This window comes from Coregonus lavaretus (genome assembly GCF_964263955.1).
Source record: "Coregonus lavaretus genome assembly, chromosome: 37".
NCBI lineage: Eukaryota > Metazoa > Chordata > Actinopteri > Salmoniformes > Salmonidae > Coregonus > Coregonus lavaretus.
Genome location: NC_140024.1, coordinates 28,865,353 through 28,888,100, shown reverse-complemented (window position 1 = coordinate 28,888,100; position 22,748 = coordinate 28,865,353). Strand labels below are relative to the sequence as shown.

Sequence of the window (22,748 nt, the reverse complement as noted above, 5' to 3'; positions counted from 1 at the left end):
TTAGCCTAGAACAACAAAAACTAAAAGCGTGTACCGTATGACAGAGTCACAGACTGTTTAGGCAACATGACAAAGGAGGGATGGCATTGGCATTTCTCTACAAGTAGGGTGAGTCAACATGTTTTTTCTGCTTGCACGCACGCACACACGCACCATTTACACAGGAATCAGTCCCAAGGACAGCCACCATATTTAGCTTACGTTGATTGGACTAAATCGTTTTTGGTATCTTTTAGTTGTCACTGTACTAGACTAAGCATAGGTGATTAGATGTTGAAATGTTGAAGTTGAAATGGTGCTGGAATAGTGGAGGCAGCTCCTGTTTTCTTTGCAACTTGCGATAACTCTCAGTGATTCTAAATCAATAGTTGTTTCGTAGTCCGAAAATGTCGGAAACATTACCTTCCTTGACCATGATGTAGGTCATGTAACTGTTTGTTACATGCAATATATTTTGTTGACTTCACCGGACAGATGTTGTTTGTAATGAAACAAATGTGTGGTTGAATATATTCTGCCACTGTGTCTTCTTATTGTCTCGACCTTAGGCCTATATATCTGCTACAAGACCATGGTGCTTGCCTACGGAGCTGTGAGGGGAACGGCACCTCCTTACCTTCAGGCTCTGATCAGACCCTACACCCAAACGAGGGCACTACGTTCATCCACCTCTGGCCTGCTAGCTCCCCTACCTCTACGGAAGCACAGTTCCCGCTCAGCCCAGTCAAAGCTATTCGGAAGGTGGCCAGGACAGTGGAGTCACTGACCACCTTCCGGAGACACTTGAAACCCTACCTCTTTAAGGAATACCTGGAATAGTATAAAGTAATCCTTCTTCCCCCATAAAAAATAAAAAATAAATAAAAAGGTGGTTGTCCCACTGGCTATCATAAGTTGAATGCACCAATTTGTAAGTCGCTCTGGATAAGAGCGTCTGCTAAATGATGTAAATGTAAATGTCGCAAGGCATATGAACGAACATGTTATTGAGCAAACAACGCAATTATTACAACACATACAGTGTAGTTTGTCATATGTTTTTTTTTCTGGATAGTTTTTTTCTGGATTGGCTGATTTGACCCATGCACCGCTACTGCACGCGAAGCAGACCAAACAGACCAGACCGGGGTTTCAATGGGAGAGTGAAAATAATCTTCCTTAGTTGTGAATTTACTAGAAACCTAAATGCACAACCTAGATTTGAGCCAATGCGTTAAGTAGCTGAACATGTCATGACTACAACCTCGTAAAAGTTATTAACTGCCACTTTTTCATTTTCATCAAAAAAAAGCTTTATATCGAAGGAGTGACTTTGATTTGACTGCCTGCATGTGAAGTGTAAATGTAAAGTGTAGGTCATGTGACGCTGTATGTTTTGTGGACAAGCAGTAGACCGGATGATATGTTTCTGCGCATGAGCTTTGCTAGGTAACGTCGCCGACATCACCTACAAGTGTGATCGGGGGATTTCAATTGGAGTGGGGGTGAATTGCGGTGGATGCTGGTTAGAAGAGATATGGAATGAGTCGGATACCACGGGAGGGTAGGCAGCCCCGTAAGCGTGGTATCTGTTTTGGCAGCATGGCTTCTTCAGCGAAAAGACAAGCAGTTGGAATGGGAGAAAATCCAGCTGAAAGTGAGGATAACAGCTCGGATGAGGGATTGGAAGACGATGGTGATTCAGAAGAGAAGGACAGCGGATCAGAAGAGGAAAGCAATGAAGAGGTCATTGTGGACTGTGAGGCCGAGGATAGAATGGACGCCGGAAGGGAAAGGAGGGGAAAATGGAGTCCTTTGAGAAGGCAAGAAACAGAAGAAATGCAGTATTATCATAAGGAGACGTATACTTGGATGAATGAGGAGGAATGGAGGGGAAAAGAGAAGCAGAGGAGGTCTAAGAGAGAGAGGGAGGAAGACTGAGTTTGAGTCTGTAAAAAATGGCGGGAAAAAGGGAGAAGGTTTGTTAAAGAAGAGTGGTAGGAAATGTAAGCAAAGTGAGCTGAAGACAGGTGGTAGGTGTGTTGAAGTGCTCGGAGCCAGAGGCTTGCGCAGAGGGTCAGGATAAAGATGAGTCTGTGACAGTAGGAGTGAAGTTTGTGGAAAAAGTGGATCCTTGCCTTTTGGCTGATACATTTGTGGTTTCAAGATGGGTGAAAAAAGCGTTGGGTATAGTGGAATCGGTGAGGGTAACCAGAAGTGGTCTAGTGAGAATTGTTTGTGTTTCTGTTGGTCAGAGGGAGAAGGTGCTCAGAGTTAAACAAATGGGGGAAAGAAATGTGAATTGTTTCGCTCTTAAGAAAAGGGCACCATTGAGAGGAGTGATTACTGGGGTAGCAGTAAATATAAAAGTGGATCAACTGAAGGAGATGATTCCCGGTATGTGTGATGCTCGTCGTTTGGTGCGACGTAAAGAGGGTGGCGAGAGTGTTGAAACAGAAGAGTCATTGTCTGTTCTTTTGAGTTTTGAAGTTGAGTCTTTGCCTGATAAAGTGAAGTTAGGATATATAAGTTATCCTGTGCGAGCTCATGTGCCGAGTACATTACGATGTTACAGGTGTCAAACTTATGGACATGTGGCAGCAGTATGTAGGAGGGAGATTCCAAGGTGTGAGAAGTGTGCAGAAGGGCATGAGACTAAGGAGTGTGAAGCAGTGGGGAAAGTGGTGGTATGTGCTAATTGTAGGGGTGGCCATGGGGCTGGGGATCAGACATGTCCAGTGCAAGAGAAGCAGGTTGAGGTTTCCAGGGTAAGAGTAGAGAAGAAGTTGTCATATGCGGAGGCAGTGAAGAAAGTAGAGGAAGAGGGGTCAAGGGGGGGGGGGGGGGGGGGGTGAGAGTAGGAGATATGTACCAGTACAGTGGGATAGGCAAGCAAGTGATATATGTTTCAGTAAGATTGGGTTTTTAGCATTTATAGCAATGGTTATTAATTGTATTGCAGGGATGGAACGCATATCGAAGAAAATTGAGGTTGTGGTGGCAGCTCCAGAGAGATATTTGGGTGTGCGAGACTTGACAGCAGAAGAGTTACAGGGAGTGTTAAGTGGTGATGTGCCATCATTTCAGGTTGAGGGCATGAGGTAGGAGTGAGTACATTTAAATAGTGGAGAAGGGTGGGGTTAATTATTATTATTAGTTTTGAAGTTGTGAGTGTAGTGTTACATGGTAGGATATTTCTTTGCTTTGTTTTATTTTATTTTTCAAGGAAAGATAAGGGAGTTGTACTCCAGTCTAGTAGGTGGCGGTAATGCAACAAATTGGATGCCAACCGCCGTTAAACCTCATTGAAGAAGAAGAAGACAATTGGCGTGGCAGTTCATGGAACTGTTCTTGTTCACTCTCTTTGGTTGTAATGTACAAGTTATCAATCTAGCTAGATTAGCTGTTTATGCCAGCTATCCATTTTAGAAGCTAATGTTAGCAAGCTTCTCACAGTAAACGCCACCGACACTGTTTGTAGCATAATTAAGGTTTCATGATAGTTCTAATACAAAACATGGTTTTGGTTTGTAGCTGTTCCTAGTCGTTTGTTTGAACGAGGAAGTCCCACGCGCTACCAAAACCACTCTGCTCGTGATTCACTCGAAATGTATCACCCAACTGGGAGCGGGCAGAGCTAAACATTGCGTTTGATTGCCTGATTGTGTGAAGACGGAGCATTACATTTACATTTACGTCATTTAGCAGACGCTCTTTTCCAGAGCGACTTACAAATAGGTGCATTAGACAGCTAGCTAGGCCACCCCAGGCCATGTGAATCTGCTTTCTAAAGCAGAGTTAATGTTGTTTACCACTGGAAAACCAGGAGGAGGAAAATACCCAGATGAAAGAGAAGTATAGTGTAACCCTGTGATTGTCATATATTGTGTTATGATGTCAGGGGTAGAGGCTCTTACCGAGTTGTTGGCATTCAGTCTCCACAGTCGGACCAGCCGCGTCCAGAATGGCTTTAGACACCCCTGGAGTAGTGTACAGTAGGGATATTTCATTTTTATTTTAAAATATGCCTGGCTAAAGCTAGCTCAATGGGTTAATACAATATTCAGTCGTGAAGACATGTCAGGTTTGATACTCTTATCAGTTATATGACAATATTTTTTTATCCAAAACTAACCCATATGTACCTTTTTGTTTACTATTATTTGCTACGTTTCCAAGTGTATGATCTTAAATAGAGGTAAGAGTACCTGACTTGAGGCTGAAGGAGGAGTTGGAGGAGTTGACAATGACGTCCGAAGTCTCTTTGGTAATGTCCCCTGTGATGGCCTGTACAACCACTCCTGCAATCTTTATCTCATACATTGCTGAGCTTGAGGAAGAATCTAGCAGTTGAGAATAAAAGTAAAGCTATGGACCATCAAAATGATGGGAGTGTCCTGGCAGTAATAGAAACTTGCAAAGACAGCATGAAACACAGAGTATGTGGCAATAACCATCAGAAATGATGGTGGCTGAATAACTATCAACTAGGATACATTTTTCCTGGTTAGGTCACAAGGTCAAGAAACACTCTGGGCCTAATTTATTATAGTTCAGGTCACCATAATTATGAAACAACATTAACATTAAAGGATATCTTCACTTATTTAAACTTACCTTTCTTTTTCCACTTACCCTGAAAGTAGTCCGTCATCCACAGAGAAACTGTCATACACGGTTCGGATTTGTTTAAATAGCCACTGCTAACTTGGGTTAACACTGCTATACAAAAGGGGGCAAGCTCAACATGTTCAAACTTGATGACCAAATTCAGATTACATCAAATAAAATAAATTACTTTTTTGGACACACATGACTGACTCTGGTTGTTTTTTGGTTAGCAGTGGCTAATGTTAGCAGTGGCTTTTGAAACAAATCCGAAATGCTGATGTCTCTCCTGGACCGTGAACTACCCACTGGGCACACTATGTCATTTCAATGTGGACAATTGGGTAATATTTGGTTGAGATGTTGATAAATGACATTACAACCCACAGTATATTCACCCACTCAAAAAGACCGCTAAATGTTTGTTGAATTCCCAAATGTGTTATCACTGTGCTTTCAACCATTTACAAGCACAACAAAGTTCAAATTGGAAAACAATGCCAGATATTTTGTTTATTTATACAACAATTGAATGTGTTATCACTGTACTTCATCTGATAGCCAAATTAACTGAATTGCAGTTGAGGTTACATGATGCAAGTGGTGGTGAATGCTGTTTGAGATTCTGCACAGATTATTATAGCAATTGTGAAGATCTCCACAGACCTGCCACCTTTGCATGCTGTCCTGAACATACACGCTGTCTAAGAACTTTGTAGTTAAAGTAACCCCAAATTGTGGCCATGGATGTTTTACTCATTTTAAGGTTGAATAAATACTGTTACATGTTTGGAAGATAATCTTCAGGCCATTTACTGTATCATAAAATTAATATTGAGTTGTCTACACAAACAAATATCAACGTTTGAAGGAAATGTATCTACTTATTGGATAGTTCCATCTGGCTTAGTCCTATTCTTTAACTTCGATTTTTAGTTGAGTTGGAGACGTGAATCCCATATTATTTGTTAACTTGTCGACGAGTTAATAGGCTATTTACTGTATTACAAAAGTGGTATTGAATTGTGTTTGGTTGTCAACACAACCAAATATCAACATTTGAAGGAGATGTACCTACCGCTTGGATAGTTCCATCTGTACAACTGGCTTAGTCCTATTCTTTAACTTAGATTTTTGGTTAAGATGGTGTTGGGAATCTAACATATAAATGATTACCTTTTAGACAAACTGTAGATTAAGTTGAAAATCAACCAAAGCTTGAAACCTTAGGCCTATACATGTAAGTATTGCCAATTTTTTGTTGAATCCTGGGTTAAATTGAAACAATAGCTGTTGGTGACTTTTCACACAGTAGACTAAGCATCAAATCAGACTATAGCAAATGCTATGTAGGCCTAAATAGTATAATTGATAAATATGATTATATTGATGTGGTAAATTTGCTCTGTTTTCGACATCCGCACAGAATCGTCATTTTATTCATCAAAATCCATCTGAAGCTAGAGACTTCCGGGGTTTTACATAAGCTGCGTCTCAATCCACCGCATCCGCCAATGTCGGACTTCCACATCTGTGGTGGAAGGCGGCTGAGGTATAGCGCTGTTTGTCAGACCAGGGGTCGTGTCCACAAAGCGTCTCAGAGTAGAAAATTGGTGGTAAGTGCTGAGAATAGAGAAATTTTTCTACTACTCTTATGGGTAAAAATAAAAGCTATGCATGAATCCTCTTTAGGCACAAGAGTCCCACTTAGTTGACAGATATTTAGGAGGTCTCATGAGCTATCCTAACCAGTTAACAGTTACCAGCAGGTGTCTTCATAATAGAAAAAGGAAGTGAATCAGAGGTTCCTGCGCCATAGACAGAAAATTGCTTTGGAGTTGTTGAAAAAATGTTTTGATATTCCTATATGATCAACCCATAAATAATCTAGGCCTACATGAAACATAATTATTTCACATGAGGCCAAATTCACATGATATGCCTAAATACATATAACCACTAGGCTAATACTGTGTATAATCACATTTTTATTTCGATTATTTCATTAATGTACATCATGTTATTTCAAGTTATCCCTTTAGAGCGCACGTTGTTAAAAAAAAGTTGCCTATAAATTGGGAAATTGAAAGCATAGGGCCTATGTTAACTTTTATTGTGTTCGGTGAAAATGATAGACCTTTCAAATGTTTTATGCGACATTATCGGCAAGTGACTTTATGCTTAGCCTACTGGGCCAAAGCGATTTAGAGTTGTTCAACAGGATTGACGAGTGTGTTGATATAAAGGTAATATTATAAAAATTCCACTTTTAACATACCAGCACACTGTATGATTCAGTGCAATACGCCTATCACATTATTCAAAATATTAGAATTGGTTAAAAGAAGAAAAAGTTATGCATGCCAACATATTAGGCAAGATTTAAGAATAGGCAAAGTGATCATGTCAGGCGAAAATTATATAAAACGTTTTACAATTGCAGTCACTTTCACCATGGTTATCTGAAGCGTGCTATAGAATTCATAGCTGGCAATGCCTCATTGCGATTGGTTAATGAGCATCATCACTATCTTTCCTTTGCGGTACCTCAAACTGTCATGATTACCAGCTGAGATAAACTTTTATGAGTTGATTTTATTCCTGACACAGAGTTTGTCTGAGCAGTGTCTCAACATCATCCTAAAACGACGCTTTGCGGATACAGCCTCTGGAGTAATCCCGAAAACCAGCCTTCTCACAAAAACGTCTGTAAAGTCCAAGTGGTTTGAGCTACAAACGAATATGACCCCACTATGGAAAGCTGAGACTCTCACGAACACTGACATGTTGCCGAAAAATGTTAATATTGGTACAAGGACTTGAATGAGATTTGTGACACAAATGCTAAAATGTTAGCATTTGGAAACAGTGCCAGGGAAGCTAAACCAAAACATGGATTGCTGTCATACTGTAGTATCTGAAGATTCTATGACTTTGGCTGAGGTTTGCATATCTATTTGCAGTGCAAAGATGGATTCAAACCCTATGAAAGAGGAGATGTTGCAACAAGTTCCAGAAGGTTTGTGGTCTCAACATAGTACCGATATTGGACTTCGACAAGGAACCAGACCTCCTTGGAAGAATCAGTATCCATTGAAAGATGAAGCAATCCAAGGGATCGAACCACAAATTGAAGGATTTTGTTATCGTGTGGGAGATAAATTGTGTGCTGGCTATGCTGTAGTTAAAGCTCATGGAACTGGATCTGTTGTTGAAAAGGCTGAAGTAATACCACAGTCTGCGTCTGCACAATTTGCTGAACTTGTGGGGCTAACAGAAGAGTGTTTGTTAGCAGAAGGAAAGCGAGTGACGATATGTACTGATTCAGCATATGCACATAGTGTATGTCATTTGTTTGGAGCAGTGTGGAAAGGTCGAGGGTTTAAGAAAACGGATGGTTCTCCGATACAACATCATGAGCAAATAATGAAACTGTTGAATGCTATGATGAAACCTAAAGAGATAGCGATAGCTAAGTGTGCATCTTATAAAATAGATGTGTCAAGAGTCACACAAGGAAACAAAGGAGTGGATAAATTGGGCAAAGTTTTTCTGGTCACTCATGGAGTTGACTTGGAAGATAAAATTACGCTTAGGGATGTGATTTTAATGCAGGAAGCTGCTTCTACGATTGATAAATAGTTATGGCTAGACCGAGGTGCCGTCAAAGATACTACTGGTCTTTGGAGAAACCATGAGGGGTTGATAGTAGCGCCTCTAGACCTATTAGGTCTGATGATTCAGGAAGCACATGGGTTAGCTACTGTTGCAAGGGGGGAGGTTAGGAGAAAGATCACAAAGAAGTATGTTTTTTGGGTACCATATTTGCTTGAATAGGTTGACTATGTTATAGGTAGGTGCACAATCTGTCTGAAAAATAATGATGGCAGGAGGCCTGTCCGACTAAGTGAAAAGATGCTCAGTCGGTTGCAAAGTTCTTGTGTAAAGAAGTCATAAGCAGGTGGGGACTTCCCGATCGAATATCCTCAAATAATGGGAAAGAGTTTTGTGAATAAATCAGTGAAATTGATTTAGCAAAAATTGGGGAAAAAGTCAGACCAAAAAGTTAGGAAAACTAGGGTTGAAGTAACTCTAGGAAATTTGGAATATCTGATTGTGTGATAAATTTTTACTTTTTTTTGCATATTGTTGTGATATTTAGTGTTTTCTTATGAATCAAAGGGGGGAAATGGAATGTGATTCATTTTTATATATCATTTATATATCATTTTATATTATTTTGATATTGATGTTTTAATTTTCATGTGTTGCTTTGAAAAAGATACTGGTTGGTATTTTCTTTTCTTCCAGGAGCATAGGGGAATGTGTAGATTGGGATTCAAAGACTCAAACATGGACAATATGAATGGACTGGAGGAAGTTGAACAAGGATGGTGTGGAAATGTTCAGATTCCATCATCGACGTTCCATTGAAAGTCGACACTGCGGAGGAGCTGCAGTGTAGTGGACTACATTCCAGTGTTATATTCTTTCTGTGTTAATTTTTTGAAGAATGATGTTTTATGTTGTTGGGTACATGTGGGAACCTCAGATGTTTTTGTTTTTTTCGTTGAAGCTTAGGGATATTGGGTCTAGGCAGGGACAGAGAGAATCCACAGTAGGGTCCGATGGGTCGACCAGCCTGAATGTGGACATTTTTGATTGTATTTTGTTTTTTGAGGCTTTCATGTGTATTCAATTGCATCATAGTTTAAAATGCATTGATAAAGATTTATAAATTGATCTGGAGTACTTAGGTGGTCGCCTGGGGCAGAGGGGCCGTGAGAGAATTTTCCTGTCTTGATTGATTGATGGATATTTGGAAAGAAAGCTGCCAGATAGGTTTTTCGCTTTCACACTCCATAGAAATTTGTTCACACTCCATAGAAATGTATTTACACTCCATAAAGATTTGTTTACACTCCATAGAAATGTGTTTACACTCCATACATTTTGGTTTATTGCTAAAGTTACACAAGAAGTCTGATGTAATAAAAATTGTTATTTGTCATAATCCTATTATTTTTGTTTTCGAGACTTAATTAGTCTCGAAGGGGGGAAATATGTAGTATCTGAAGATTCTATGACTTTGGCTGAGGTTTGCATATTCTGCTTTGCTGAAACATCTGGAAAGCATTACTATAGGGGCCCCCTAAAACATAGGAGAGTTTGCTATGTGGAGGTTAGGGATTGGTCTATTAAAATCCACCCATATTATGTTACATAGGATAAATACCATGTTTTGAACAAAGGACTGGGAGAATAACATATTAGAGATTGGGTTAGTTGTTCTCCGGATTTCTGCAGAAGTCTGTAAATTGATGCTGTGGCCTTTGATGTAATAACCCATTATAATCAAGTTCAGTGTCAGCGGATTCCTTGTCCACGCAGCATATCAGCATGGTTGTCTCGACACCACAATACCTTGTCCATAGACTGCTTACAGATAAAGGAAACTAATGTCATTTTGCAATTCAGCTGAACTAGCCCTTTAAACCTACAATTTGGAAGGTTTATAGCAACAGTGAACCTATTTCGTTTTAAAGTGGAGATCCCTCAATTACAGTGCATTCAGAAAGTATTCAGACCCCTTTACTTTTTCCACATTTTGTTACGTTACAGCCTTATTCTAAAATGGATTTTTTTTTAAATATCCTCATCAATCTACACACAATACCCCATAATGATGAAGCAAAAACTGGTTTTTATAAATGTTTGCAAATGTATTACAAATAAAAAACGGAAATATCACATTTACAAAAGTATTCAGGCCCTTTACTCAGTACTTTGTGGAAACACCTTTGGCAGCGATTACAGCCTCAAGTTTTCTTGAGTATGACGCTACAAGCTTGGCACACCTGTATTTGGGGAGTTTCTCCCATTCTTCTCAACATATCCTCTCAAGCTCTGTCAGGTTGGATGGGGAGCGTTGCTGCACAGCTATTTCCAGGTCTCTCCAGAGATGTTAGATCGGGTTCCAGTCCGGGCTCTGGCTGGGCCACTCAAGGACATTCAGAGACTTGTCCTGAAGCCACTCCTGCATTGTCTTGGCTGTGTGTTTATGGTCGTTGTCCTGTTGGAAGGTGAACCTTCGCACCAGTCTGAGGTCCTGAGCGCTTTGGAGCAGGTTTTCATCAAAGATCTCTCTGTACTTTGCTCCGTTCATCTTTCCCTCGATCCTGACTAGTCTCCCAGTCCCTGCCACTGAAAACATCCCCACAGCATGATGTTGCCACCACCATGCTTCACGTAGGGATGGTGCCAGGTTTCCTCCAGACGTGACTCTTGGCATTCAGGCCAAAGAGTTCAATCTTGGCTTCATAAGACCAGAGAATCTTGTTTCTCATGGTCTGAGAGTCCTTTAGGTGCCTTTTGGCAAACTCCAAGCGGGCTGTCATGTGCCTTTTACTGAGGAGTGGCTTCCGTCTGGCCACTCTACCATAAAGGCCTGATTGGTGGAGTGCTGCAGAGATGGTTGTCCTTCTGTAAGGTTCTCCAATCTCCACAGAGGAACTCTGGAGCTCTGTCAGAGTGACTATCTGGTTTTTGGTCACCTCCCTGACCAAGGCCCTTCTCCCCTGATTTCTCAGTTTGGCCGGGCGGCTAGCTCTAGGAAGAGTCTTGGTGGTTCCAAAACTTCTTCCATTTAAGAATGATGGAGGCCACTGTGTTCTTGGGGACCTTCAATGCTGCAGAAGTTTTTTGGTACCCTTCCCCGGATCTGTGCCTGGACACAATCATGTCTCGGAGCTCTACGGACAATTCCTTCAATGTCATGGCTTTGTTTTTTTTATTTTCTTAATACAATTTCTAGAAACCTGTTTTCGCTTTGTCATTATGAGGTATTTTGTGTAGATTGATGAGGAAAATGTTTTATTTAATCCATTTTAGAATAAGGCTGTAACGTAACAAAATGATGAAAAATGGAAGGGGTCTGAATACTTTCCGAATGCACTGTATCATTCTCACAATAGCACATTGGTAATAGTCATTGACACATACACTATATATACAAAAAGTATGTGGACACCCCTTCAAATTAGTGGATTCAGCATTTTCAGCCAAACCCGTTGCTGACAGGTGTATAAAATCAAGTACACAGCCATGCAATCTCTATAGACAAGCATTGGTAGTAGAATGGCCTTACTGAAGAGCTCAATGACTTTCAACGTGGCACTGTCATACAGTATACTTGGGGAAACCATAATTTGTAAACATACCTTTAATCTGCTGAGTAGACACTGCTTCTGAGCCCCCTAAAGTTGCAGACTTGGTTGTGAACCTCTTGTTAAATTCATCATTGAAAGCCTGAAAATAAAATCTAAAGCTTTAAAAACACTAAATGGAAAATCATAAATCAATCTGCTAGCACCAACTCAACCCTCCTTCCTAGAGAACACTTACCAATATGTCCTGGCTATCAATGTTACTCAATCCTGGTCCTGAGTGAGGATCCACAGGGGTTTGTTCTTACCCAGCATTAACACACCTGATGCAGTTACTCTTTGTGTGTCAGGTGTGTTAATGCTGGGCTAGGACCTCCTAATCAGTTATAATCAGTGATTAATGTCCACACCCCCGTAGAAATCTAATTAGCATAATACAACAATCTGTCTGTTTAAGATAGAGATAATGTACAGTTGAAGTCGGAAGTTTACATACACTTAGGTTGGAGTAATTAAAACTCTTTTTTCAACCACTCCACACATTTCTGGTTAACAAACTATAGTTTTGGCAAGTCGGTTAGGACATCTACTTTGTGCATGATACAAGTAATTTTTCCAACAATTGTTTACAGACAGATTATTTCACTTATAATTCACTGTATCACAATTCCAGTGGGTCAGACGTTTACTTACACTAAGGTGACTGTGCCTTTAAACAGCTTGGAAAATTCCAGAAAATGATGTCTTGGCTTTAGAAGCTTCTGATAGGCTAATTGACATCATTTGAGTCAATTGGAGGTGTACCTGTGGATGTATTTCAAGGCCTACCTTCAAACTCAGTGCCTCTTTGCTTGACATCATGGGAAACACCTGAAGGTACCACGTTCATCTGTACAAACAATAGTACGCAAGTATAAACACCATGGGACCAAGCAGCCGTCATACCGCTCAGGAAGGAGACGCGTTCTGTCTCCTAGAGATGAACGTACTTTGGTGCGAAAAGTGCGAATCAATCCCAGAACAACAGCAAAGGACCTTGTGAAGATGCTGGAGGAAACAGGTACAAAAGTATCTATATCCACAGTAAAACGAGGCCCATATCGACATAACCTGAAAGGCCGCTCAGCAAGGAAGAAGCCACTGCTCCAAAACCGCCATTAAAAAGCCAGACTACGGTTTGCAACTGCACATGGGGACAAAGATCATACTTTTTGGAGAAATGTCCTCTGGTCTGATGAAACAAAAATACAACTGTTTGGCCATAATGACCATCGTTATGTTTGGAGGAAAAAGGGGATAGCTTGCAAGCCGAAGAACACCATCCCAACCGTGAAGCACGGGGGTGGCAGCATCATGCTGTGGGGGTGCTTTGCTGCAGGAGGGACTGGTGCACTTCACAAAATAAATGGCATCATGAGGAAGGAAAATTATGTGGATATATTGAAGCAACATCTCAAGACATCAGTCAGGAAGTTAAAGCTTGGTCGCAAATGGGTCTTCCAAATGGACAATGACCCCAAGCATACTTCCAACGTTGCGGAAAAATGGCTTAAGGACAACAAAGTCAAGGTATTGGAGTGGCCATCACAAAGCCCTGACCTCAATCCTATAGAACATTTGTGGGCAGAACTGAAAAAGCATGTGCGAGCAAGGAGGCCTACAAACCTGACTCAGTTACACCAGCTCTGTCAGGAGGAATGGGCCAAAATTCACCCAACTTATTGTGGGAAGCTTGTGGAAGGCTACCCGAAACATTTGACCCAAGTTAAACAATTTAAAGGTAATGCTACCAAATACTAATTGAGTGTATGTAAACTTCTAACCCACTGGGAATGTGATGAAATAAATAAAAGCTGAAATAAATCATTCTCTCTAGTATTATTCTGACATTTCACATTCTTAAAATAAAGTGGTGAACCTAACTGACCTAAGACAGGGAATTTTTACTTTGATTAAATGTCAGGAATTGTGAAAAACTGAGTTTAAATGTATTTGGCTAAGGTGTTTGTAAACCCGACAACTTTTTTTCTGAGGTCTTGGCTGATTTCTTTTGATTTTCCCATGATGTCAAGCAAAGAAGCACTGAGTTTGAAGGTAGGCCTTAAAATACATCCACACCTCCAATTGACTCAAATGATTTTTTTATTTTTTTTTGTCATTTAGCAGACACTCTTATCCAGAGCAACTAGGGTTAAGTGCCTTGCTCAAGGGCACATCAACAGATTTTTCACCTAGTCGGCTCGGGGATTAGAACCAGCAACCTTTCGGTTACTGGCACAACGCTCTTAACCACTAAGCTACCTGCTGCCCCTAGAAGAAGCTTCTAAAGCCATTACATCATGTTTAAAGGCACAGTCAACTTAGTGTATGTAAACGTCTGATCCACTGGATTTGTGATACAGTGAATTATAAGTGAAATAATCTGTCTGTAAACAATTGTTGGAAAAATTACTTGTGTCATGCACAAAGTAGATGTCCTAACCGACTTACCAAAACTATAGTTTGTTAACAAGAAATTTGTGTAGTGGTTGAAACAAGTTTTAATGACTCCAACCTAAGTGTATATAAACTTCCGACTTCAACTGTATGTCTCACGTTTTGAGGGAGCGTGCAATTGGCAGAGTTGTTGCCAGAGAATTGAATGTTAATTTCTCTACCATAAGCTGCCTCCAACGTCGTTTTGGAAAATTTGGCAGTACATCCAACCGGCCTCACAACTGCAGACCACTTGTAACCATGCCAGATCCACATGTGGGATCGTCTGAGGGGGGGGGTGGGTGGGATGCTGAGGAGTATTTCTGTCTGTAATAAAGGCCTTTTTTGGGGAAAAAACCCCCTTCTGATTGGCTGGGCCTGACTCCCCATTGGATGGGCCTGGCTGCCAAGTGGGTGGGCCTATGCCCTCCTAAGCCCACCCATGGCTGCACCACTGCCCAGTCATGTGAAATCGATAGATTAGGGAATGATTCATTTATTTCAATTGACTGATTTCATTATATGAACTGTAACTCTTTGAAATTGTTGCATGTTGCGTTTATATTTATACAGGGGTCCTAAAATTCAAAATCAAATAGCTAAATGATCCTTGGTATTTAAAACAATTCCAGACAGCTTAGAAACCCCCGGGCTTTTAGACTCTAGGGGGTTATTTAGTCTAAGGCATTAAAAGCTTATTTTTACAGTATTGCATGTTTTTCTGCTTTCCATACCTGGATAGTACCTGGATCACCTGGGTGGAGGATGAACACAACATCCTTCAAGTGTTTGTGCTTCTTCTTACTGCTGAACTTGAGGACTTCATCCAGCATAAGTGAAGCCACCAGATCCTTAGGGAAGCCCAGGTTTCCTGTGCCGATGGCAGGGAAGGTCATCGAGACTAGTTTCTGCTGCTCTGCCGCCACCAGGCATTCCTCCACAATTCCACTCAACAACTGTGGGATGTCAGGCACAAGTTGTTTGTTTTATGTTACCTTTATAAATAAATTGTAGCAAATGTGTTATAATTGGTAATTAGGGGACCAGGCACTGTAGGTTTTTACGATTTTGTCCACCACCAAGCCTTTTAGGACTGCAACTTTTTTTGCAATACTGTGCTGGATACAGGTTCCATTCAAAATATTGAATTGTAAAAAAAAAAAAAAAGAAAAAAAAAAGAAATGTACGATACAAATTGATTGAGACAACAATGGGGTGTTCAAAATGACCATCTTAACTTGGAAAGGTTATAGCAGCATTTGACAGTATATTTTACTTGATCTAAGAAGTCAGTGAGATACGTAGACAGCTTTCTACCTTCTGTGCTGCACCTTTCCCTTGATCCCACTTAGGGGCAATGGTATGAAACACCAGCTTGCTCTTAAGGTTGCAGCCATCAGTGATGATGACTGCTCCTGCAGCAGCACTGCCAGCGGCCTCCTGTTCTTTTATCAGGTCTTGAAGTCGGGGTCCGGCAGCTTTTAGGATGGCATTGGAGACCGCTCCACTATGAAGTAGCAGGTCTAGACCCACTGTGTTCACAACCACCTGAGTCTGTAACAGACAAACACAAATATTTTATAGATCTTTTAGTTGCACTGCATGGTTAATGGCTAGTTTTAAATGTGTTGTGGATTTAATTCAATGACAATTATTAGTGCATATCATTTAAGTGCCCAAAGGGTAATCTCTGATACTGTATATCCTGTTTTGATTGAATCTATATTGAATGAAGGTTGAACTAAGACAACTGAGACAAAAGCCAGGAACAGGACACACTAGTGATAATTTACCGTAGCATCCTGGATGTTCCCTTTCATCAGGATGATTGTCAACCCCTCTTTGGTCTGCACTCTGTCAGAACCATCCGTACTCTGAATCCGTCTATGCTGGTTCTGTGTCGAGAAGGTTGGATGATTATGTTGCTGATTACTTTTTCCATCACTCCCAAACCCCTTCTGAACTGCGATTTCCATAGCCTGGACCGTCTGGTCATCCTTTTCAACCAGATGGACCACACAGCCTGTCTGTCTCAAGACTTCCTCAACACACATGGCCTCCTTTTCCTTGAAGAACTTCTTTCCACCAGGCTTGGAGACTCTCAAAATATCAAAGGATGTTGAGGATATTAAGTTTTGAAATAAGTCCATGCAGTCCTTGACATAAACCCTGATGCCGCTAAGGCAAATGGCCTTATCTTTGAAAGACACGTTTACTGTGTCTTTAACCTTATCAGACCAAGCATTTTTGTTGTGTTCCTCGATGAATTTGACAATGGCCTTAGACTTGACTTCAAGAGTTTCATCAACTGGAGCATTCTGACATAAGTAGTCTTCAAGTTTTTTCCGAACTGAATCAACAGTTTGCTTATAGCCAGATATTACCACTTTTAGACTTGGATATACACCAGCTGTCCTGATTATGAATTTCTTGGATGGAGTGTTGAAATCTTTCTCCAAATCAGTGACAATGTCTTGCCACTCTGATATCTTCAGGACATTGGAGTCCTCAACATCGATGTATTGTGAAATCAAAAGGGTATCTAGTTGGTTTTCTGCTTCGCTCAGGACCTCCTCTGAGACAGCCAGGAGCTGAACTCCCTTTCTTTCTAGTTCTAGTGCTGCATTAATCCCTTGTGAAGTGAAAAGGGAACTGGTAAGCTTTTCCTCATCTCCCTCATTGCTCTTCTGCAGAAACTCAAAGACATAGTTGTCTAATTGCACCATCCTCCGTTTCACTGCCATCCCTCTTTCTATAAACTTCCTGTTAGCACCCAAAACCTCTTGTGTCAGGCCAAATAAGATCACACTCTGGTTCTGATGATTGTACGTCATTTTCAGCTCTGGAAATTCACCTGCAATTTTGTCATGTAGGCCATCTTGCAAAAGTATATGGTAGGTAGAGGGTGTCAGGGGGAACTCCTCTGTTATACCCGTCTTCTCCCTCTCAATGCTGTTGGCAATCCTGTCCATGATCCCATTTAGTGTTTGTTTGAGTCTATCCACATCTTCTTCCAATCCCACCACTTTCACAATACCTCCAGGCTGATCAGGAACTACAACCACCGCTTCCCCTGACATCGCCTTGTGTATTGCACCTTCATATGCTTCCCATGCGTTGGCCTGGATCTGGAGCTCCAAGGACTTGAATTTAGACAAGGCTTGAATGAAGACAGCCTTGGCAGTGGTCTTCCACTTCTTGATGTGCTTGGCTTCGACATCCTTCTGCTGGAGTAGAGAAGGCAGAGGGCTTAACTGGACGGTAGGTTGTTGAAAGTCTACTTTGCAGAAGTGATCAGCCATATTCTTGTGGATGGTCTCTGCAACTCCTTTCTTGTCAGAAAGGTATCTCCAAATGGCCTGGTCAATGTTCTCAGTGAAGGCCGCAGGGAGTTTCAATGTGGGTCTATCTTTGCCATACAGGGCTGTTCCCAGAGATTCATAAAATGGGAAAACTTTCATCTCTTTATTTTTCTGTTTTAGGATTCTGTCAACAGCTAAAAGACAATAAATATTTGTTAATACATCATTTTAAAATATACATTTTTCTAAGGCATACTGTATACCAATAACTTACCTTTCGAATCTTGAAAGGTGATGATTGCACATTGGTCCTCTTCAGTCATTACAACGTCTTCCACAACCTCATATTTGTCATAGTATAAGCTGAGGTGTTCTGAACTAAATTTAGGCGGAATGTTTTCAACTTTCACTTTTGCTGTAACCTCCAGGGGTTTGACTCGTAATTGTTTCTGCATGAACTTTCTGTTCCCGGGGCAGCTTGAAATGAAGTGCTCAGTCGCTGCCAAAAAATAAAAGTAGACTAGCTGAGATCTATTCTTTTTTTCAATCAATGTACTCAGGCAAACCATGTTGAATTATGTCCTGGAGATCTTCTCTTTGAAGTTTGACATACTGTAAATGAAACGTTCCTGAAACTCAATAAAAACTGGACATATTCATGTTAGGTGAACAGTAAACCATAACATTCCAAACATGTATAAGACCTACAGTCGTGGTCAAAAGTTTTGAGAATGACACAAATACTAATTTTCACAAAGTCTGCTGCCTCAGTTTTGATGATGGCAATTTGCATATACTCCAGAATGTCATGAAGAGTGATCAGATGAATTGCAATTAATTGCAAAGTCCCTCTTTGCCATGAAAATGAACTTAATCCCAAAAAAACATTTCCACTGCATTTCAGCCCTGCCACAAAAGGACCAGCTGCCATCATGTCAGTGATTCTCTCCTTAACACAGGTGAGAGTGTTGACGAGGACAAGGCTGGAGATCACTCTGTCATGCTGATTGAGTTAGAATAACAGACTGGAAGCTTTAAAAGGAGGGTGGTGCTTGAAATCATTGTTCTTCCTCTGTTAACCATGGTTACCTGCAAGGAAACACGTGCCGTCATCATTGCTTTGCACAAAAAGGGCTTCACAGGCAAGGATATTGCTGCTAGTAAGATTGCACCTAAATCAACCATTTATCGGATCATCAAGAACTTCAAGGAGAGAGGTTCAATTGTTGTGAAGAAAGCGTCAGGGCGCCCAAGAAAGTCCAGCAAGCGCCAGGACCGTCTCCTAAAGTTGATTCAGCTGCGGGATCGGGGAACCACCAGTGCAGAGCATGCTCAGGAATGGCAGCAGGCAGGTGTGAGTGCATCTGCACGCACAGTGAGGCGAAGACCTTTGGAGGATGGCCTGGTGTCAAGAAGGGCAGCAAAGAAGCCACTTCTCTCCAGGAAAAACATCAGGGACAGACTGATATTCTGCAAAAGGTACAGGGATTGGACTGCTGAGGACTGGGGTAAAGTCGTTTTCTCTGATGAATCCCCTTTCCGATTGTTTGGGGCATCCGGAAAACACCTTGACCCGGAGAAGACAAGGTGAGCACTACCATCAGTCCTGTGTCCTGCCAACAGTAAAGCATCCTGAGACCATTCATGTGTGGGGTTGCTTCTCAGCCAAGGGAGTGGGCTCACTCACAATTTTGCCAAAGAACACAGCCATGAATAAAGAATGGTACCAACACATCCTCCGAGAGCAACTTCTCCCAACCATCCAAGAACAGTTTGGTGACCACCAATGCCTTTTCCAGGATGATGGATAACTAAGTGGCTCGGGGAACAAAACATAGAAATGTTGGGTCCATGGCCAGGAAACTCCCCAGACCTTAATCCCATTGAGAATTTGTGGTCGATCCTCAAGAGGCGGGTGGACAAACAAAAACCCACAAATTCTGACAAACTCCAAGCATTGATTATGCAAGAATGGGCTGCCATCAGTCAGGATGTGGCCCAGAAGTTAATTGACAGCATGCCAGGGTGGATTGCAGAGGTCTTGAAAAAGAAGGGTCAACACTGCAAATATTGACTCTTTGCATAAACTTAATGTAATTGTCAATAAAAGCCTTGACACTTATGGAATGCTTGTAATTATACTTCAGTATACCATAGTAACATCTGACAAAAATATATCATAACACTGAAGCAGCAAACTTTGTGAAGACCGATACTTGTCATTCTCAAAACTTTTGACCACGACTGTACACTGTAAAGGGGTTGCTGTGAATTTGACAGTTATTTAAAGGTAGCTCGAGATAAGTTAGTTACTGTAGTGTATTTGATATTGCAGTACATCTACTGTAATCTAAATACAGTTTCAAAGCATATACTGTGTAATGACACACAGTACAATACCGTAAAATTGACTGTATCATACTGTAAAAAAGTTAATGCTACTGTAATTGGAATGAATGAATGAATGAATGAATGAATGCAATTCATTGAGGGGAGATTGGGTTTGTATTTTACAGTAGGTTGGGTGTTAGGTAATGTTTTTACACATCACAGCATATCAATGAATATGTTGTGTTTTATATCACTTGCACTTCTAGAGGCCTTAACAAAGGCTTCCAAACTGGCAGCGACTACAGGACAAAACAGACCAAAAGGACATAGCAAAATCCTCAACCAGTAGAACCACATAGGAGTTAAATTGGAACAGCGTTCTCACTAACGGGTGCAACAAATATAGCCTCTAATAAGGCACTCCTCCAAATATGGTAATGAGACAGAAACAACAATAACATGCAATCCCTTGTGGTCAAAAGGTTTTTGCCGTTCAAAAAATATGGTCCAGTGCTGAAATACAGTACAATTTGAAATACAGCAATTTTCTCTTCCCACAATGCACCATAATTTATAGTATGCTGCAGTATTGTGGCATTTTACAGTATTTTACTGTTGATAATACCCCAAATCACTTATAAATTACGGTTTTCCATTAAATGGTAGTATTTGTTAGCCTGGATGTAACCACTCTTCATTTCATAGAGTTCTAGATGTAAGGGTTGACCATCCATGGGATCTACATAATACTTTTAATTATTTTTAAACTATACATCATTTGTTTACAAAGACTCACAAGCACATAAGCACATAAACATAAACAAGCACATAAACAAAGGAGTAAAACAACATATTTGGGGCGGCAGGTAGCTTAGTGGTTAAGAGCGTTGTGCCAGAACCGAAAGGTCGCTGGTTCTAATCCCCGAGCCGACTAGGTGAAAAATCTGTCCATGTGCCCTTGAGCAGGGCACTTAACCCTAATTGCTCCTGTAAGTCGCTCTGGATAAGAGCGTCTGCTTTAAAAAAAAATAGATATTTGGGGTTATGATGGGGTACGAACGTTTTACTAAGCTCATAAGGCACTTACAGGATATTCAGAAAGTATTCAGACCCCTTCACTTTTTCCAGATTTTGTTACGTTACAGCCTTATTCTAAAATGTATTACATTGTTTTTTCCCCTCATTAATCTACACAAATTAACCCATAATGACAAAGCAAGAACAGGTTTTTAGAATTTTTTGAAATAAATAACTGAAATTTCACATTTACATAAGTATTCAGACCCTTTACTCAGTACTTTTGTTGGAGCACCTTTGGCAGCTATTACAGCCTCGTCCTCTTGGGTATGACGCTACAAGCTAGGCACATCTGTATTTGGGGAGTTTCTCCCATTCTTCTCTGCAGTTCCTCTCAAGCTCTGTCAGGTTGGGGACCTTCAATGCTGCAGAAATGTTTTGGTACCCTTTCCTAGATCTGTGCCTGGACACAATCCTGTCATCGGAGCTCTACGGACAATTCCTTCGACCTCATGGCTTGGTTTTTGCTCTGACATGCACTGTCAACTGTGAGACCTTATATAGACAGTTGTGTGCCTTTCCAAATCATGTCCAATCAATTGAATTTACCACAGGTGGACTCCAATCAAGTTGTAGAAACATCTCAAGGATGATCAATGGAAACAGGATGCACCTGAGCTCAATTTTGACTCTCATAGCAAATGTTCAAACATTTCTGAAAACATGTTTTCGCTTTGTCATGATGGGGTATTTTTTTAATTTATTTTTTAATCAATTTTAGAATAAAGCTGTAATTTAACAAAATGTGGAAAAAGTGAAGGGGTCTGAATACTTTCCGAAAGCACTGTATAAGCTGTAAACTTTTTTTCATTCGTTTACCTTTTGCATTTTGAAAAGTCACAACAGCCAAGCAGGTGTCAGGTAGGATCTCCAGACTGAAGTTCTCTGATGCAGAAGGACAGTCTTTTAAAACATTCTCCACCAGCATCTCCAATAATTCCTGGTCCATACTCTCCTGAATGTTCTCCAACAAGGCTGAGGTTGACCCCTGCTCTTCCTCGTCCGCTGGTGCACTCACACTAACCGTCTCCCTCTGAATCTCAAGAGGGGCTGTGTTTCCACCCTGAAGTAAGTCTTTTGGAACAGTAGCAGCTGAGAATGAACAAATTGATTGCTGTAAATGTAAAAGTGTGTCCAAACTTTTGACTGGTACTGTGTGTATATAAAAAAATCATACATTTATAGTGAAACCATTTTTTACAGATTTTTACAGCCAACAAGTGCTAAGCATATGTGGGAACTCCTTCAAGACTGTTGGAAAAGCATTCCAGGTGAAGCTGGTTGAGAGAATGCCAAGAGTGTGCAAAGCTGTCATCTAGTTAAATGGTAGCTATTTGAAGAATCTGAAATATAAAATATATTTTGATTTGTTTAGAAATTTTTTGGTTACTACATGATTCCATATGTGCCTTTTCATAGTTTTGATGTCTTCACTATTATTCTACAATGTAAAAATAAAGAAAACCCCTTGAATGAGTAGGTGTGTCCAAACTTTTGACTGGTACTGTGTGTATATATATATATATGCTTATTTTGGGGAATTTAAACCATTTACTTGTGTTACAGTGGTCCTCTGTAGCTCAGCTGGTAGAGCACGGCGCTTGTAACGCCAAGGTAGTGGGTTCGATCCCCGGGACCACCCATACACAAAAATGTATGCACGCATGACTGTAAGTCGCTTTGGATAAAAGCGTCTGCTAAATGGCATATTATTATTATTATTATTACAAAAGGTTAATAAAATAAAATAATAAAAAGTGTTACTGCTCAACAGTGTCTCTGCAATTTTTATTTTTAAACCTAGAACTAT

General features: G+C 40.7%; 1 protein-coding gene across 1 annotated transcript in view; it reads right to left on the bottom strand.

Annotated features, from left to right (window-relative positions):
* LOC311111584 (protein mono-ADP-ribosyltransferase PARP14-like) overlaps nucleotides 1-22,748 on the bottom strand; it is a gene marked incomplete at its 5' end in the record, with an annotated part of 51,025 nt that overhangs the window by 4,801 nt on the left and 23,476 nt on the right. Inside the window, 8 exons of the mRNA XM_084154347.1 lie at nucleotides 3,897-3,959; nucleotides 4,188-4,322; nucleotides 11,808-11,895; nucleotides 14,963-15,184; nucleotides 15,546-15,782; nucleotides 16,022-17,724; nucleotides 17,805-18,029; nucleotides 21,758-22,030. Of these exons, the coding sequence (XP_084010473.1) occupies nucleotides 3,897-3,959; nucleotides 4,188-4,322; nucleotides 11,808-11,895; nucleotides 14,963-15,184; nucleotides 15,546-15,782; nucleotides 16,022-17,724; nucleotides 17,805-18,029; nucleotides 21,758-22,030 (2,946 nt within the window). The remainder of the gene's footprint in view (nucleotides 1-3,896; nucleotides 3,960-4,187; nucleotides 4,323-11,807; nucleotides 11,896-14,962; nucleotides 15,185-15,545; nucleotides 15,783-16,021; nucleotides 17,725-17,804; nucleotides 18,030-21,757; nucleotides 22,031-22,748) is intronic.